Source organism: Myotis myotis, unplaced genomic scaffold, assembly GCF_014108235.1.
Source record: "Myotis myotis isolate mMyoMyo1 unplaced genomic scaffold, mMyoMyo1.p scaffold_m19_p_3, whole genome shotgun sequence".
Classification (NCBI taxonomy): domain Eukaryota; kingdom Metazoa; phylum Chordata; class Mammalia; order Chiroptera; family Vespertilionidae; genus Myotis; species Myotis myotis.
In genome coordinates, this window is record NW_023416335.1 from 104,336,491 (window position 1) to 104,354,910 (window position 18,420).

The 18,420-nt window shown below is 41.2% G+C and overlaps 1 protein-coding gene and 1 pseudogene across 1 annotated transcript in view; both read left to right on the top strand.

Moving 5' to 3' along the window:
* The window catches only part of SOHLH2 (spermatogenesis and oogenesis specific basic helix-loop-helix 2), a 139,245-nt gene extending 120,887 nt beyond the window's left edge, over window positions 1-18,358 (top strand). Inside the window, exons 7-11 of the mRNA XM_036298940.1 lie at window positions 6,142-6,289; window positions 6,440-6,531; window positions 7,165-7,286; window positions 10,517-10,773; window positions 18,335-18,358. Coding sequence (XP_036154833.1) covers window positions 6,142-6,289; window positions 6,440-6,531; window positions 7,165-7,286; window positions 10,517-10,773; window positions 18,335-18,358 — 643 coding nt within the window. The remainder of the gene's footprint in view (window positions 1-6,141; window positions 6,290-6,439; window positions 6,532-7,164; window positions 7,287-10,516; window positions 10,774-18,334) is intronic.
* On the top strand, window positions 13,945-14,306 carry LOC118651764 (annotated as a pseudogene).
* Window positions 18,359-18,420: the final 62 nt, after the last annotated feature.

An 18,420-nucleotide genomic window follows, 5' to 3' on the forward strand; every position in this document is an offset into this window, starting at 1 on the left:
GCCATAACCTCTCCATCCGCCCTGCCCTGAGTGTGAGAGTGGCGGTGCCCCAACCCCCTGATGGGCCCTGCTCTGTGTGTGATGGGGGCAGCGCCCCAACACCCTGATTGGCCCTGCTCTGTGCGTGACAGGGTACAGAGCCCCAACCCCCCTGATTGGCCCTGCTCTGTGAGTGACAGGGGGCAGTGCCCCAACCCCCTGATAGGCCCTGCTCTGTGCGTGTCCGAGGGTGGCGCTGCAACCTCCTCATCGACCCTGCCTTGAGTGTGACAGGGGACGGTGCCCCAACCCCCCAATCGGCCCTACCCTGATCGTGACTGAGGGTGGCATCACAACCTCCCAATCTCCCTGCTCTGTGCATGACAGGGGGTGGCGCCCCAACTCCCCAATCGGCCCTGCTCTGAGCCTGACCAGGGGCTGCACCTAGGGTTTGGGCCTGTCCTCTGCCACCCGGGAGCAGGCCTAAGCCAGCAGGTCGTTATCTCCCGAGGGGTCCCAGACTGCGAGAGGGCACAGGCCGGGCTGAGGGACCCCCCCCTCCCACCTGAGTGCACAAATTTTTGTGCACCGGGCCTCTAGTATAGCTATAATAATCCATGTGTTACCATGTTACCAGCATAAAGATCAACAGATAGATCAATGGAACACAATAGCCCAGTACTAAATCTGCACATTTATGGTCATTTGATTTTCAACAAATCACTATAACAAACAAATTAAGAAACAAGTCTTCTATAAATAGTGTTGGAACCATTGGATATCCATATGGAAAAACAATGAACTTTTGAATTAATATGAAAATTAATTCAAGGTGGAGCATAGTCAGAGCTATACTATAAGAAAAATTATAAATCTTCTATAATAGTACTGTTCAATAGAACTTTTTTCAGTGTTAGATATGGCCTATATCTGCTTTGTTCAATAAGTTAGCAGCTAGCTACATGTAGTTATTATTTGAAATGTGACTGTTGCAACTTAGGAAATGAATTTTAAATTTTATTTAATTTTAATTAATCAATATTTAAATAATCATGTTGCTAATAGCTGCTATATTGGATAGTACAATTTTAGAAGAAAATATAGGAGAATATCTTCACAAGCTGGGGGTAGGCAGCTGTGCCTTACATAGGACACAGAAAGCAATAACCATAAAAGAAAGAGTAGATGAATTAGTCTCATCAAAATTTAAAACTTTTGTTATCAAAAGACAGCACTTAAAAAATAAATAGATGAGCCACAGACTGTGGAAAGTATTTACAAAACAAGTATACTGACAACAGACTGTAATTAAGGACATATACGGAACTCCTAAAATTAAATTATAAAAAGACCTGAAATCCAATTAAAACATAGGTAAAATATTTGAAGAGACACTTGACAAAGGAAGCTATACAAGTGCCCAACAAGCATCAGAAAAAATGCTCAACATAATTTGTCAAGGAAATGCAAATTAAAGCATAAGATACTACCACATATACCTCAGAAAGGCCAAACTACTAAAATTAAAACTACTCACAATATTAAATGTCAAAGGCTGGAATAACAGGAAACCTCATGCAATGATGGTGGTGGGAGTGTGTAAAATAATGTTATTTTGAGAAAAGTTCTGCCAGTTTCTTAAGAATTTGTAAAATCATTAATTCTATTCTAGATATTTACCCAAGAGAAATAAAAGCACACATTTACAAAATGATATATAGAATGACCTAGCAGATTTATTTATAATGTTCCAAAACTGGAAACAGCTAAAGTAGTCATCCATAAGAGAATGAATAAGTAAGCTGTGGCATATTTATACCATGGAATACTCAATAAAAAGGAACAATCTACTGATATAAGCAGCCACATGGATAAATTTCAAAAACATAAGTGAAAGAAATCCATGAAAGTGCACATGCTGTAAGATTTTATTTATATGAAGTTCAAGGACAGGAAAAAATAATGTGGAATAGAAAAATATCAAGAATGTGGTTGCTTCTTACTCAGGATGAGATTGCCCATGAATGCACACAGGAAAATTTCAGAAGGTATGATAATGTTAATTGGGGTTTGTGATATCTACTTTTGTGCATTTGTTGAAACTTATAGAATGGCATCCTTATGATCTGTGTATTTTATTTTATGTAACTTTTACCTAAAAATAGAATAATTTGAACTCTAATGATATGTTTAAGGGTTAGTAACTGAAGTTTACAATTATGTAAAACAAGGGCATTAAATGTTCATTGTAGAATCTAGGTGGTGAGTATATAAGTTTTCCTATACAAATTCTTACTTATTTCAACTTTTAAGTGTTAAGAATTTTTTAAATTTGTCTTTATTATTGAAAGTATTAGATATGTTCCCCTTTTTCCCCATTGACTTCTTCTAAACCACTTACCCAACCATCCACCCAGGCCTCCACTGCACTATTGTCTGTGTCCATAGGTTATGATTATATGCATATAAATTCTTTGGTTAATTTCTTGCTCCCTACCCTGCCCTCTCTTGAGATTCATCAGCCTGATTTTCAATCTTTCTTTATGTTTGAACACTTTCCTAATAGATGTTGGAAGAACATTTAATATGATTTTGCATTATAAAAGTGACATATACCCAGCAAAAATATTTGGAAAATATAGAAAATAAAAAGAAAAAATAACATTTTCCATAGTCCAATCATCTAGAAATAACTATTAATTGATGATTTTACTTTTAGTATTTTTTCTATGCTTTATTTTTGCTTTAATAGCTGTGGTTATATTTAAAATGTTGTTTTATATCTTATACAAACATCCTATTTTCCCCAATAAGCTTTATAACATATCATTTCCACTGCCAAATAATATTCAACTGAACTAGTATAATGTAGCTTACTTAAGCATCCACTTATATAGCATGTTTAGATTTTTTTCATGTTTTACTGACATACTACTATAATGGATAGCAAAAAGTTTGTTCCATGTTTTAGATCCTTATAAGTGAAACTACCATGTTAAAATGTGTGAAAACTTTCAAAGCCCTTCGTATACATTGTTAAATTGTGGGCATTTCCATCCCTCTCTTCCCAGAATAGTCACTGAGACACCCTCAGAACTCCTCAAAGCCACTGATCTAGAATATTTTAGTTATTCATTGAACTCTATATCACTGGCTATATATTACTGGCTATTGCCATTCTGAGACTCAGAGAGATTAAGTAATTTATTGATGGTCTCAGCTAATAATTAGCAGAGCTACCACTTGACATTACATGTATCAAGGCAGTATTCAGCACAAACCAGGTTTATGAACAATGTTTATTAACTGAACACATGGAAGAATGAAGGTATTAAAGCCTTAGATCAATTTAGATTTATATTTCCTATGTATTTCCCTTAGGAACTATGAAACACTTAGATTAGTTTTTTTCTGGTACTAGCCTGGATGTTCTCATTCATGTATTGGTTTATTTGTTCTGTCCATACCTATCACTTCTGATTTTGGCTCAGAGCACCAAGTTACATGTAAAGCCCATGCTTAGAAGATGCTAATTGATCTATTGTTGGAAATGTGGCCCAAATCACAGGGACATGAATATTCTGACTACTCTTTGTCTTCTAGGCTTTTAGTGTGAATTTCAAAAGTATTTACTTTATATAATGTGTGATTCTCTCTTCTGAGGGAAGAGTCACCTGTAGATTTCCAGAGGAGGTTGGATATATACAGTGGTCCCCCATCCATGGGGGATACATTCCAAGGCTCCCAATGGTTGCCTAAAACCACAAATAGTACCAAACCCTATATCTACTATGTTTTTTTTATACATACATATGATGTTTAATTTGTAAATTAGGCACAGTAAGAGATTAACAACAATCTATAATAATAAAAGCGTAATAGGCTAATTAGACCAGACGTCCTTCAGGATGACCTTCCGGACGAAGCCCAGGCTGCGAGGGAAGCCCAGGTCCTGGGTGCCAGAGGGAAGCTGGTGCCCGCAGCTGGGGGAAGGAAGGCCTACTCTTGCACGAATTTCATGCACCAGGCCTCTAGTCCTATCTAATAATAGACAAACATGGTAATTAATCGTAACTTCGCTACCCTTCCCATTGGCTAATCAGGGTGATATGCAAATTAACTGCAAACCAAGATGGCGGCCAGCAGCCAGGCAGCTGAAGCGAACAGGAGGCTTGCTTGCTCCAGTGAAGGAGGAAGCCAAGGTTCCCCGCCTGCCGCTTCTGGGCTCTGAGCTTGCACTCTAAGAAACAATGTTTCAATTATAGAAGCCAAACAAACCAGATACCTGCTTTCAGCAGCCGAGGTCTCAGAGCAGGAGCCGAGCCTCAGAGCTAAAGCCAGCTCTCAGCTCCAGTGACAGCCATAGAAGGTAAATAAATCCCAGAATAAAAAAAAAGAAAAAAAGGAGAGGTTGGGAGCTTCAGTCACCCGCGAGCCTGAAAACAGCCCTCAGCCCCTCACCCAGACTGGCCAGGCACCCCAGTGGGGACCCGCACCCTGAAGGATGTGTGACCAGCTGCAAACAGCAATAATCCCCTCATCCAGGCTGGCCAGGCACCCAAGTGGGACCCCCCACCCTGATCCAGGACACCCTTCAGGGCAAACCAGCTGGCCCCCACCCGTGCATCAGGCCTCTATCCTATATAGTAAAAGAGTAATATTCCTCCCAGCACCGGGATCAGCGAAGCCGCAAGGCCTCCTGTCACCGGGATCAGCGGAGCCTCCCAGCACCGGGATCAGAGGAGCAGCAAGGCCTCCAGCACCAGGATCAGCTGAGCAGCGAGGCCTCACTGCCCCGGTGTCAAGCGGAGCCGCGAGGCCTCCCAGCACTTGGATCAGCAGAACTGCGAGGCCTCCTGGCCCCTGGAGCAGTGTGACAGGGGGTAGCGTCCAAACCCCCTGATTGCCCTGTGTGTGACAGGGGGTGGGGCCACAACCTCCCTATCCGCCCTGCTCTGTTCGTGACAGGGGAAGGTGCCCCTACCCCCTGATCTGCCCTGCTCTGTGTGTGACAGGGTGCGGCACCCCAACCCCCCCATGGGCCCTGCTCTGTGTGTGACAGGGTGGAGCCCATCGGCCCTGCCCTGAGTGTGATGGGTAGAGTGCCCCAACCCCCTGATCGGCCCTGCTCTGTGCGTGACAGGGGGTGGTGCCGCAACCTCCCCATTGACCCTGCCTTGAGTGTGATGGGGGCGGCGCCCCAACCCCCCAATCGGCCCTGCTCTGAGCCTGACCAGGGGCTGCGCCTAGGGATTGGGCCTGCCCTCTGCCACCTGGGAGTGGGCCTAAGCCAGCAGGTCATTACCTCCTTAGGGGTCTCAGATTGTGAGAGGGCACAAGTGGGGCTGAGGGACACCTTCCCCCGCCAGTGCACAAATTTTTGTGCACCGGGCCTCTAGTAACTAATAAAATAGAACAATTATAACAATATCTATAATAATAAAAGAGTAATATGCTAATTAGACCAGACGACCTTCTGGATGAAGCCAGAGGGAAGCCCAGGTCCTGGGTGCCAGAGGGAAGCTGGTGCCAGGGGCCGGGGGAAGGAGGGCCTACTCTTGCATGAATTTTGTACATTGGGCCTCTAGTACTATAATAATAAGTTATGTGAATGTGGTCTCTCACCCTACATAGCCAATCAGAGACAACCTACTAAGTAATTAATGGGCAGGGAGCATGTGCATCATGATACACATGACAAAGGGATGATTCAGAATATTCCAGATGGGCCAGAGTGGATGGTGTGATATTTTATCATCCTACTCAGAACAGTGCACAAATTAAAACTTATGAATTGATTAATTTTGAAATTTTCCACCTAATATTTTTGGACCATTGTTGACTGCAGGTAACTGAGACCTCAGAAAGTGAAACTACAGATGAGGGGTGACTGCTATACTCCCCCGGTGTCTGGAATCCTGCACACTGCAGTGGGCCTGGGGCAAGGAACTGGGTGGCCATCATCACAGACATTGTACTTTGCAGCAATATTTGTAGGTGCCCTGGGTTGCTTTGATTCCAGGGGTTATGAAGCTTCTGGCTTGTGAAACATGGCCTTTCTCTCAAAGGGAGACTAAATAGGGAGGGGGCAGTTCCTTTACAAACAAACCCAGGAAGAAAATGAGACTAATTATTCATTATTTGTTACCATTCCTTGCTTAGAGAGCGAATCAAGCATTGCTGTGAGCAGCTGCGTACTCTGGTGCCAAGTATAAAGGGGAGAAAGAATGATGTGGCTTCCATTCTTGAGGCCACAGTTGATTATGTGAAGTATATCCTAAAGAAAATCCCTCCAGCTGCTATGGGCCAGGTATTCAACTCCCAAGCCCTTGAATGTTATCCTTATAGACAATGTTTTAATGCTATATTTTTATTTCTTTCTAATTTTATCATTGGAAATATATGTGTTTGTATATATGAAAAAAATATCTCTAAATAGATCTCTACCTCTATTTTTTAGATTACAGAAGTACTTCAGAGCAATAGGAGATTTTGTAAGAAACAACAAATGCCCATCCAGCTATCCCTCCCAGGCATAATCATGGCACAAAGGTATGATAAGGGCCCTTGTTTATTTCCCTCTGATGCTAATGCTAGAAGTGTAGACAGACACTGAACCCATCATAGTGAACAGTCAGGCCTTTATTAAGAATCAGTGAACTTTTCCCATTGCTAATGTGTATCATTTAATTACAGTGATAAAATATATAATATTCTTAGACTCATGATTCTTTTATCATTTGCCTCAAACTCCTTTTATTATTTCTGAGGATTTTAAAATGGGGCTTTACCAGTAGTGATGGTTGTGACTGTGGCAATCGAGTAAGGATATAATGGATTCTAGCATTCATTCCTTTGTCACAGGAGTCCCTATATCAGTTGGGACTCCTTAAAAAATTGCTAGTACACAATGTGACCTGCCAAAGGGATGCTTGCTGTTTAAATTAATTAGGATAGGTAAATGAAGAAAAACTATAGCGGAAAAGCAGGTCATTCTTTCACATCCTAAAGAATCATCCTGAGTCCTATTCAACATTTTGTTCTTATATTTAAATAATCCATAGCTTAAACTCTGGCTATGGTTTTTATAACTTGAATGATAGAAAAACAATTTAACTCAGCAATGTTCATATTACCTTCCTTGGGAAATGTGTAAAGTTATTTTTTTTTTTCTCTCCTTTTAAGGGAAAACAGTGTATTGGCAAGCACACACTCACCTCTGAGAGGAATCAGTTTCCTGACTAATAAGTGCCTGAATGTGTATTCTGTTCCTGCCTCAGGGGGCTCCTTGGATGGCACTGTGAGAGGTCAGCTTCACCTGACCCCTGAGTCATTGTAATATGCTTGCGCCTGCATATATATCCCATGAACCCCTCAGCTTCTATACAGTCACGCTGTAACCAGGGAATGGAGTGAGGCTGGGAGATTCCACTAGGAGTCATTCTGATGTCGTCTGCTTGAAGTATACAAACTGGCCACAGGCACCTAAATAGTGTTATCCAAAAATGGGGCTCAAAATTGACCATCATTATCAGAAAGCTCATCTTACTGATATATGAGAAACACATTGGTGATTTTATTATGTGAGTAGAATTTAAAGGGAAGGGAAGTATTTGTATTAATTCAATACTAGGTACTGAGCATTTAATACATTAATTTATTTACTTTTTCATGTCTTTGCCACCTTCTCAGGGAATGCAACTAAAACAGATGCTCCTTCCCAGCATCACATCTAGTGTGGGGTTCTTTATCCACTTTCTCCACCATATTTTCTTACTCAGCACTTATCACCTTCTAGTATTCTTTACTTGCATACTTTGTTTATAGCCCATTTCATCCCACTGGAATATCAACTCCACAAAGATAGGGATTTTTTTGCCTGTTTTGTTCATTGCTGTATTTCTAATACCTAGGCCGTGGTCGGCAAACTGAAGCTCATGAGCCACATGCGGCTCTTTGGCCCCTTGAGTGTGGCTCTTCCTAAGCCTTAGGAGTACCCTAATTAAGTTAATAACAATGTACCTATCTATATAGTTTGTTTAAAAAATTTGGCTCTCAATTTCAATCGTTGTACTGTTGATATTTGGCTCTGTTGACTAATGAGTTTGCCGACCACTGACCTAGAGCAATGAGCAACTCACAGTAGGAGCTCAAGAAACATATATCATATGCATATTCACTGTGAAACAAACATTTACTCACCATGAGGCATTTTTGTTATTTGTGTTATATAGTCTAGGCATGCTCATGGACTTGTGGAAATAAGAAGATGGAAAAAAATAAAAACAGAGCCAGAGTTAAAGAACATAGCTAGCAGCTTGTGACTTAGTATTCCCGCAGGGTTACTCTTCTTTGAGAAACTAGTCCTTAGTGTTGTGCTGTCAGATGCTGGATGACAGACACCCCTACCCATCTCCTTGATGTCCTAGTCTGAGGTCACCCTTCTGCTGACTTCCTCAAAGGGATTTTGCTCTCTCACTTCAGAACCTTCCCTGTGCTGGGAGTGGCCTTTCCCATACTCTACCTAGTTAACTCCCAGTTCTAGCTCAAATGTCCCTGCTTCATGGATGGGGACACAAGAATGAACAAGATGCAGTTCTTTTTCTTACAGAGCTCACAATAGCAAAATGTAATTCCTCTAGTAACTGAAATGCTGTCACAGAGATACTGTGCATATTGTGGGGATATAGTGGAAGTCATGGGCACCAACAAGGTTACTAGGAGTGGCATCTAACATCAAAGGAGAAAAGGGGCCAAAAATAGAAGATAGCCCTCCTTTTTCATATAATCAAGTCAGTCTCAGAGAAAAGTCAATTTAGACTTTTCTCATAACTTAAGGAGAGTGGAGGTGAATAGAAAAAGAGTAGCCATGAACCATGGATAATCTACTGGAAGTAGCTGTCTGAATGTCACACTGAATGATGAAGTCAGCCTGGATTAAATCATATAGAGATCAGGCCACAGGCATATGCCTATCAATGTTATTTCTTATACATACATTCTTACTTCTGCATTCTCACTATTTATATTCTGCAGAAACTCTGAAATACTCTTTCTGAGGTAGTGAGTTCAGGCTTTTATGTGCCGCAGCATCTCTTGTATTGCTTCATCTTAACCAGCTGTTCTTGGGACAACACAGACACACTAGGACCATAGGCTGTGGTATGTTTAGAATGGAGGAGAGCTTGAAGGTCATTGAGTCTAAACCCCTATTTTAATTTTATTTAGATACACTTTCTTTTATTTGAAAAGCAATATTAGTCCTTTACTAGCCCAACAAAGATAATAACTTTTTTAAATGTCTTTTCTTTCAGTCTTTTTTATGTATTTTTTTACATTAGCAATCATATTGGATGTTCAATTTTATCTCCTGCTTTTGCTACTTAATATCATGCCATATATAGTTTAATTCTTTACTATGCAGTCCTCATCATCGTTTTATTTTACTAGTTTATCAAATGATTTATAAAATAATTTTCTTAGCCATCCTCCAATTGCTATATTTAGTGTTTCCAGTTTTATGTTGATATATATGTAATATAACAATATATTATATATTATATAATAGGAAATAGTATGTCCCCACATATGATGTTTCCATGTTTGGGTCTTTTCCTTAGGCCGGATTCCTAGAAGTCTGTAAGGAATGAGTTTGAGAATGTAAGCACATGTATAGCAAGGAATGCATGAGCTAATTTGTTTTTGAAAGAGGATCTGTTCCGATTTAAGTTGAAATCACTTAAATTCTTCAGATTTCACTTTCATCACTTACATCAGTAAATTGAAGGCTGGAGAAGTTAAACAACTACCTGGTGTTACCAGATTTCTGTGCTAAAGTCTGTCCTGTGACACGAAAGTGCTGACCTGGTTCAGTGTTTAGACTTCATTAAGTTGCCTTTACTTATACTTTTCCATCAATCAGTGTATCCATTTGCTGAAATGCAAATATTCACAAGTATTCCAGATACATTTGTATTTAAAGTAGAGATAAAATTACTTTACTTTTACTATTATTACTGTCCAGAAAAAAATAAATAGGAATTCACAGAGGGATTTGAGTATATTGTTAACAATCATTATATATTTTTAAATATTTTTCTGCCTTCTAGATACTGTACAGAGTATAGATATGTAATGACATAACCCACTTCACTGATAGAAAATTTTATTCATGGCTGAATGGAGTTCTTCCCAACATTCTTCCTTGCTTCATAGAGATGGTCACAGTTTTTATTATGATGGTAGCAACACACAAACACAAAAATGCACACACAAAAATACACCCAAAAGCATAGAGATCTGATGCTTCTCTAAAATCTCTTTTAATGACATATGAACACTAATTTATAGTGTATTTATTGCATTAAACATTGCTACAAAAATGTTCACTTTGTTTTTTCAAAAGAATTTAAGTGTAGCAGTAGTATAAGTTTGAAATGTGAGAAAATTATATAGAGGACAATTTGTCTCAGATACAGTAGTTCAGAGTTACAGAGTTGTGTATACTGATAGTTATTTGTTTTCCTTTTTATTAAAGGTCAGTCTAGCTCCACTTCAGAGAATGCTATTGGTGATGTGTATAAAACTCAAGTTCCCAGCACAGCTCTCTTTCTTAATTCCTTCCATGCTGTCAATTACTATTCTACAGTCATCCCTTCCTATGATGCAGTTGCCGTAACAAATCAGAACATTTCAGTTCATTTTCCATCAGCTGTGCCCAAAGTCTCAAAGTTTCTTCCTCAGGAATGCAATACTGTGCTGGGCCAGACATGCACAACACATCCCAACTGCCTGGTAAGTCTTCTGGGGTCTTTAATCAGATTGGACTCTGTCATTTCAGCCAGCAAGGGCCTTGATTTGCAATCTGCTGTGAATACTCTGGTCAGAAATCACTTAGGCTTGGGACCAGGTGTAGTTAACCCAGCCCTTGATCCATGTGCTACAGGACTGCTATCTACATATCCAGAGCCAGTGAATCTGGATGTGGATCTGCTGGTTTGACCATTAGTAACCAGACGGAACCTGAGTTTCTCTAGAGCCCTTCCCTTCTTCCCCCCTACTTCCATAATACCACATACCATGTTATAGCCTCACACTCAGCAGGTTCTTAGACTGCTAGCCATCACATGATATGAAAACACTAGTGATACAGTGCATGAAATTCGTGCACATTAAAAGGGAATTAGAGGAAACCAAGATGGCAGCATAGGTAAACACCTGAAATTGCTGCCTCGCACAACCACTTCAAAACTACAAAAGACAAAATGGACATCATCCAGAATCACAGGAAGGCTGGCTGAGTGGAAATTCTACAACTAGAAGGAAAGAGAAAAGCACACTGAGACTCAGAGGAGGTGCAGAAGTAAAGTGCAGAGGTACAGAGGCGCATGCGGAAAGGGCTGGCAACTGAGGACGCGGTTGTCTTTTTCAATTGGGAGGGAGAAACACGCTCCCGCTCTGAACTCCAGTTCCGGGCTAGTCTCTGGGGACCCAGATTCATACGGGGAGAAACTGGACTGTCTGGCATCGGGCAGAAGTCGAGGCTGGCTTTCTCTCAGAGGTGCTTGCAGCAATTACTGTGGGACACTGAGACCCGGGGCCTCTTAGGGCAGGACTGAGGATCAGCCATAGCTGTTTGCTCTGCCCTGTTGATTCCCTGAGACCCTGCCCCACCCAAGCTGTGCGCAGAGGCTTTTGCATATGAATAACCTGGCCCTTTGCTATCTAAAATTACCTAACAAACTGCAGCTGGGCCAGACAGACCCAGAACTTCCAAGAGAAGGCCCAAGGCCCCACAGCAGCTTGCATTGCTTCACAGCTGGGCCTCATCTGGGCACCAGAAAATCCCAAACAAAGAAGAGGAATCTGCAGATTTCTCCATAGCTCCTGCTGGGTAGCCTCAGGCAGAGGCAAATTAGCACCTCCTTAGAGATCCAAGTGCCAGTATACCCAGTGGTCAGAGTGGGATCATCCAGATTACAACTCCTCAGATCCATAAGGGATACACTCAGGGTGCAGACTCAGTGAGCACCAAAGCCCCACTGAAGCAAGTCTTGCCCCAGAAGGGTGTCTCCAGCACAGAAGTTCTCCCACCATAGACACAGCTGATTCTCACAGCCAATTGGCCTGGAGGTCAATTCCTCCCAGTGATACCAACTACAGTCAAGGCTTAATTACAAGACAGTGCACACAGCCCACAAAGGGGTACACCAAGAGTGTCCACCTCAGGTAATTGGGGAGGCTGAGCTACGAGGCCCTATAGGACACCTAGCACAGAAAGCCACCCTATCAACACAGGGAAGCAGCCAAAATGCGGAGACAAAGAAACAGGTCATGAATGACAGAAATGGAGGAAAGAAAACTACTGGATATAGAGTTCAAAACCACGGTTATAAGGTTTTTCAAGAATTTTCTAGAAACCGCGAATAAATTTAGTGAGACCCTCAATAAATCTAGTGAGACACTCAAGGTTATGAAAAAGAACCAAATAGAAATTAAGCATACACTGACTGAAATAAAGAATATTATACAGAGATCCAACAGCAGACTAGAGAATCGCAAGATAAAGATACCACAAAGAAAGAGAATTACAGGCCAATATCCCTGATGAACATAGATCAGCCGTGGGCAAACTACGGCCCACAGGCCGGATCCGGCCCATTTGAAATGAATAAAACTAAAAAAAAAAAAAAAGACCATACCCTTTTATGTAATGATGTTTACTTTGAATTTATATTAGTTCACACAAACACTCCATCCATGCTTTTGTTCCGGCCCTCTGGTCCAGTTTAAGAACCCATTGTGGCCCTCGAGTCAAAAAGTTTGCCCACCCCTGACATAGATGCTAAAATCCTCAACAAAATTCTAGCAAATCGGATCCAGCATTACATTAGAAAGATCATACACCATGACCAAGTGGGATTTATTCCAGGAATGCAAGGCTGGTACAATATCCACAAATCAATAAATGTGATACATCACATAAACAAGTTGAGAGACAAAAATCACATAATCATATCGATTGATGCAGAAAGGGCATTTGACAAAGTCCAACACCCTTTCTTGATAAAAACTCTCAGCAAAGTGGGAATAGAGGGATCATACCTCAACATAATAAAAGCCTTATATGACAAACCTACAGCCAACATCATACTCAATGGGCAAAAACTAAAACCATTTCCCCTAAGAACAGGAACAAGACAGGGATGTCTGCTTTCACCACTCTTATTCAACATAGTACTGGAAGTTCTAGCCACAGTGATCAGACAAGAAGAAACAAAAAAGGCATCCAAATTGGAAAGAAGTAAAACTCATTATTCACAGATGACATATACATTGAAAAACCTAAGGACTCCACCAAAAAACTACTAGATTTAATAAAGTTATTTAGCAATGTATCAGGATACATAATGAACACTCAAAATTTGGCTTTTAAAAAATCCTATCCTAATATATAAAAGGCCAGGGTTTTAACCACTGATCACTACCCAAGGCTGACCAATCCTGAAGTCCTTCAGTCAGCACTAGGTTGCCGTGGCGACCCAGCACTGACTGCCCAAGGGGCTGAGACCCAGAGAGAGAGGCAGGGTCTGATTCCCAGTCTCAGTGGCAGCTGTTGATCAGTACTTGCCTCTTTCTTTCTCTCCCTCTTTCTTTCTGAGCTTTGCCAGCAGCTGGGCTTTTCTCTCTCTCCTGGCCTCTGGGGGGCTGCTGTTCAGCCCTGCTGCTCTGATCAAGCCCACAGATAAGCCTGGATATGCTGACTGGCATAGGAACTGACCAATCAGAACCAAATGTGGGTGCTGTGAAGAACCAATGGCTGTCTAGGAGGTGAAGCTTTTGACACTGACTGGCATAGGTACTGACCAATCAGAACCAAATCTGGGTGCTGTGGGGAGCCAATGGCTGCCTAGGAGGCAGAGGTTTTGATGCTGACTGGCATAGAAACCGACCAATCACTTTTTCCCTGTTTATAGCTCTCGCAGGCATGGTGAACGTTCTTAAAACCCACCGAACTTTCTGTAAGAAGTGTGGCAAGCATCAACCCCACAAAGTAACACAGTATAAGAAGGGCAAGGATTCTCTGTATGCACAGGAAAAGCGGCGTTATGGCAGAAAGCAAAGTGGATATGGTAGGCAGACTAAGCCGATTTTCTGAAAAAAGGCTATAACTACAAAGAAGATTGTGCTGAGGCTTGAATGCGTTGAGCCTAACTGCAGATCTAAGAGAATGCTGGCTATTAAGAGATGCAAGCATTTTGAATTGGGAGGAGATAAGAAGAGAAAGGGCCAAGTGATCCAGTTCTAAGCTTCATATTGTTTGATTATAAGACAATAAAATCATGGTATGTTCAAAAAGAAAGAAGAAAGAAAGAAGAAAGAAAGAAAGAAAGAAAGAAAGAAAGAAAGAAAGAAGGAAGGAAGGAAGGAAGGAAGGAAGGAAGGAAGGAAGGAAGGAAGGAAGGAAGGAAGGAAGAAGAAAGGAAGGAAGAAAGGAAGGAAGGAAGGAAGGAAGGAAGAAAGAAAAGAAAAGAAAAGAAAAGAAAAGAAAAGAAAAAAGAAAAGAAAGGAAAGAAAGAAAGAAGAAGAAGAAAGAAAGAAAGAAAGAAAGAAAGAAAGAAAGAAAGAAAGAAAGAAAAGAAACCGACCAAGCAGAACCAAATCTGGGTGCTGTGGGGAGCCAATGGCTGCCTAGCAGGCGGAGCTTTTGATGCTGACTGGCATTGAAACCAACAAATCAGAACCAAATTGGCCAGGAGAGGCGGGCAGTTGGTGGCGAGATCAGCCCAGCAGGAGAGGGCAGTTAGGAGCAATCAGGCAGGCAGACAGGTGAGCAGCTAGGAGCCAGCGGTCCCAGATTGTGAGAGGGATGTCTGGCTGCCTGTTTAGGCCTGATCCCACAGGCATCGGGCCTAAACTGGCAGTCAAACATCCCCCAAGGGGTCCCCAATTGGAGAGGGTACAGACTGGGCTGAGGGAACCCCCTGCTCCATGCAGGAAATTCATGCACCGGGCCTCTGATATAATAAATAAAAGCCTAATATGCAAATTGATCAAACGGTGGAATGACCAGTGGAACGACTGGTCACTGTGATGCGCACTGACCACCAGGAGGCAGCACTCAATGCCGGAGCTGCCCCCAACCTGCAGGCTCCAGGTCAGCCAAAGCGGGTGCCAGCTGGGGCCCCCTGATCATCCCGCCAGTTGCCCTGCAGAGGGAGGCAACCAGCAGCGGCGGCGGGGCAATCAAGGGGTGGAGCCGGATGGAGAGCGGGTAGCACCACCTCCCGATCACCCCGCCGGTCGCCTCCCACAGAGGGAGGTGACCGGTGGCTGCGGCGGGGGGACATGGCTGGTGAGTGGTTGGCACCAGGCTGGCCAAGGCGTGCCAGCAGGGGCCCCCAATTGCCCCACCAGTTGCCCCACAGATAGGCCCTGATCACCAGCCAGGCCTAGGGACCCTACCTCTGCACGAATATCATGCACCGGGCCTCTAGTACACCAATAATGAAATTTCAGGAGAAAAACTAAACAAACTAAACAATCCCTTTTACCGTTGCAGTAAAAAATTAAGATACTTAGGAACAAAGTTAACCAAGGAGTTAAAAGACTTGTACTCAGAAAAGTACAGGATATTGAAAAAATATATAGAGGAAGATATAGTGTGTTCATGGATTGGTAGAATTAACATTATTTTTATTTTAAATATATTCTATTGATTTTTTACAGAGAGGAAGGGAGAGGGATAGAGAGTCAGAAACATTGAGAGAGAAACATCGATCAGCTGCCTCCTGCACACCCCCCACTGGGGATGTGCCCACAACCAAGGTACATGCCCTTGACCGGAATCGAACCCGGGACCCTTTAGTCCGCAAGCTGACACTCTATCCACTGAGAAAACTGGTCAGGGCTAGAATTAACATTATTAAAATGTGCATACTACCAAGGCAATCTACAGATTCAATGCAATCCCTATTAAAATGTCAATGGCATATTTCACAGATCTAGAACAAATGCTCTAAAAATTTATATGGAACCATAAAAGATCCCAAATAGCCACAGAAATCTTGAGAAATAAGCACAAAGTTGGGGGGATTACAATACCAAATATCAAGTTATACTGCAAAGCCACTGTAATCAAAACAGCCTGGTACTGGCACAAGAACAGGCATATAAGTCAGTGGAAAAGAACAGAGACCCCAGAAATCAGCCCAAGCCATTATGCTCAATTAATATTTGACAAAGGAGGCAATAGCATACCATGGAGTCAAAACTGTCTCTTCAATAAATGGTGTTGGAAATTGGACAGATACATGCAAAAAATTGAAACTAGCCCATCAACTTACAACATACACAAGAATAAACTCAAAATGAATAAAAGACTTAAATGTACTTTGTGAAACCATAACAATCCTAGGAAAAAATGTACGTAACAAAATATCAGACAACTCTCATAGTAATGTTTACCAATATATCTCCAAGGGCAAAGGAAACTAAGGAGAAAATAAACAAATGGGACTACATCATAGTAAAAAGCTTCTGCACAGCAAAAGAAACAATCAGCAAAATGAAAAGGGGGGCCACTCTATGGAAGAACATATTTGGCAATGATACATCTGATAAAGGATTAATCTCCAAAATATATAAGGAACTCATACAACTTAAGAAAATGAAGACAAACAATCCATTTAAAAATGGGAAAGGGCCTGAATAGACACTTTTCCAAAGTGGACATCCAGATACATATGAAAAAATGCTCAATGTCACTAATTGCTAGAGAGATGCAAATTAAAACAACAATGAGGTATCAGCTCATACCTATCAGAGTGGCTGTCATCAATAAACCAAAAAATGACAAGCGCTAGTGAGGTCATGGAGAAAAAGGAACCCTTGAACACTGTTGGAGAGAATGCAGATTGGTGCAGCTACTGTAGAAAGCAGTATGGAGTTACCTCAAAAAATTAAAAATGGAACTACCATTTGACTCACTTCTAGGAATATATCCCAAGAAACCAAAAATGCCAATCAGAAAGAAAGTATGCACACCTACTGGTATATTCATAGCAGCACAATTTACGATAGCTAGGATCTGGAAACAGCCCATGTGCCCATCAGTAGATGAGTGGATAAAAAAGCAATGGTAGCCCTGACCAGTTTGGCTCAGTGGATGGAGCGTAAGCCTGCAGACTCAAGGGTCCCAGGTTCGATTCTGGTCAAGGGCATGTACCTTGGTTGCAGGCACATCCCCAGTGGGGAGTGTGCAGGAGGCAGCTGATTGATGTTTCTCTCTCATCGATGTTTCTAACTCTCTATCCCTCTCCCTTCCTCTCTGTAAAATATCAGTAAAATATATATTTTTAAAAAATAATGGTACATTTATACCATGGAATACTATGCAGCAGTAAAAAAAAAAAAAAAAAAAGAATCTCTTACCCTTTGAGACAGCATGAAGGGATCTGGAGAGTATTATGTTAAGTGAAATAAGCCAGTCAGAGAAAGACAAGTATCTCATGATCTCATATGTGGAATCTAATAAAATAAATTTATGGACCAAATAGGTCCAGTGGCATAGAAGCATGAAACAGACTGATTAATCTCAGAGGGAAAACACAGGTGGGTGGGTAAGTGGGGAGAGATTAAACAAATTGTATGCATAGCCCATGGACACAGACAATAGTTTGGTGAACGCCTGGATGGGGGTGTGCAGGGTGGAGGAGGCCAATGGGGTTAAAAATGGACATCTGTAATATTTTCAACAATAAAGATAAAATTTTAAATGTACTTCTGATAACCTTAAAATAGTTGCTAATACTTTTGCATAATAATAATAGCCATCATGTTTTGAGTGCTCAATAATTAAATAATTTGTCAAATACTTTATGTCCTTAATATATATGATTTAATGACTGAAAAAATCCTTTGAGGTAAGTACTATTATTATTTCCAAATGACATCTATGAAATGGAAATCATAGTGACCTTGCCAAAAAGTTTATGAGAAACATATCCAGAGAATTATAAAGAAATTTTAACATATGAAGTATCTGCAAATATAATACTCTGGCTAATGGTCATCAGTGTACCAACAGGAAAACCAGAGTAAATGAAAAAAGGGTTATTGTTTTATTGTTGACCTATACTTACTGAATGTAGTTTTTGTTGTAAGAAAAATTTAATTTTAATAATAGTAAGTAATACATAGTTTAAAACCTGTGGGGTTATGCATCAGAATATTTCACATGGTTTTAAAAATCAATTCATATTGCTTTAGGTAGGACATAGAAAACATATTTATGAATTATGAGTAAGAACAAGCCAGGATTCAATTAATGTGGGTCTTTTTTTCCCCTTTACAGCAACAATTCTGGGCCTATCAATAGCATGTTTGAAATTCACATTCTAGACCACCTTTTGGGTGCAATTTGATCACCCAGGAAGAATG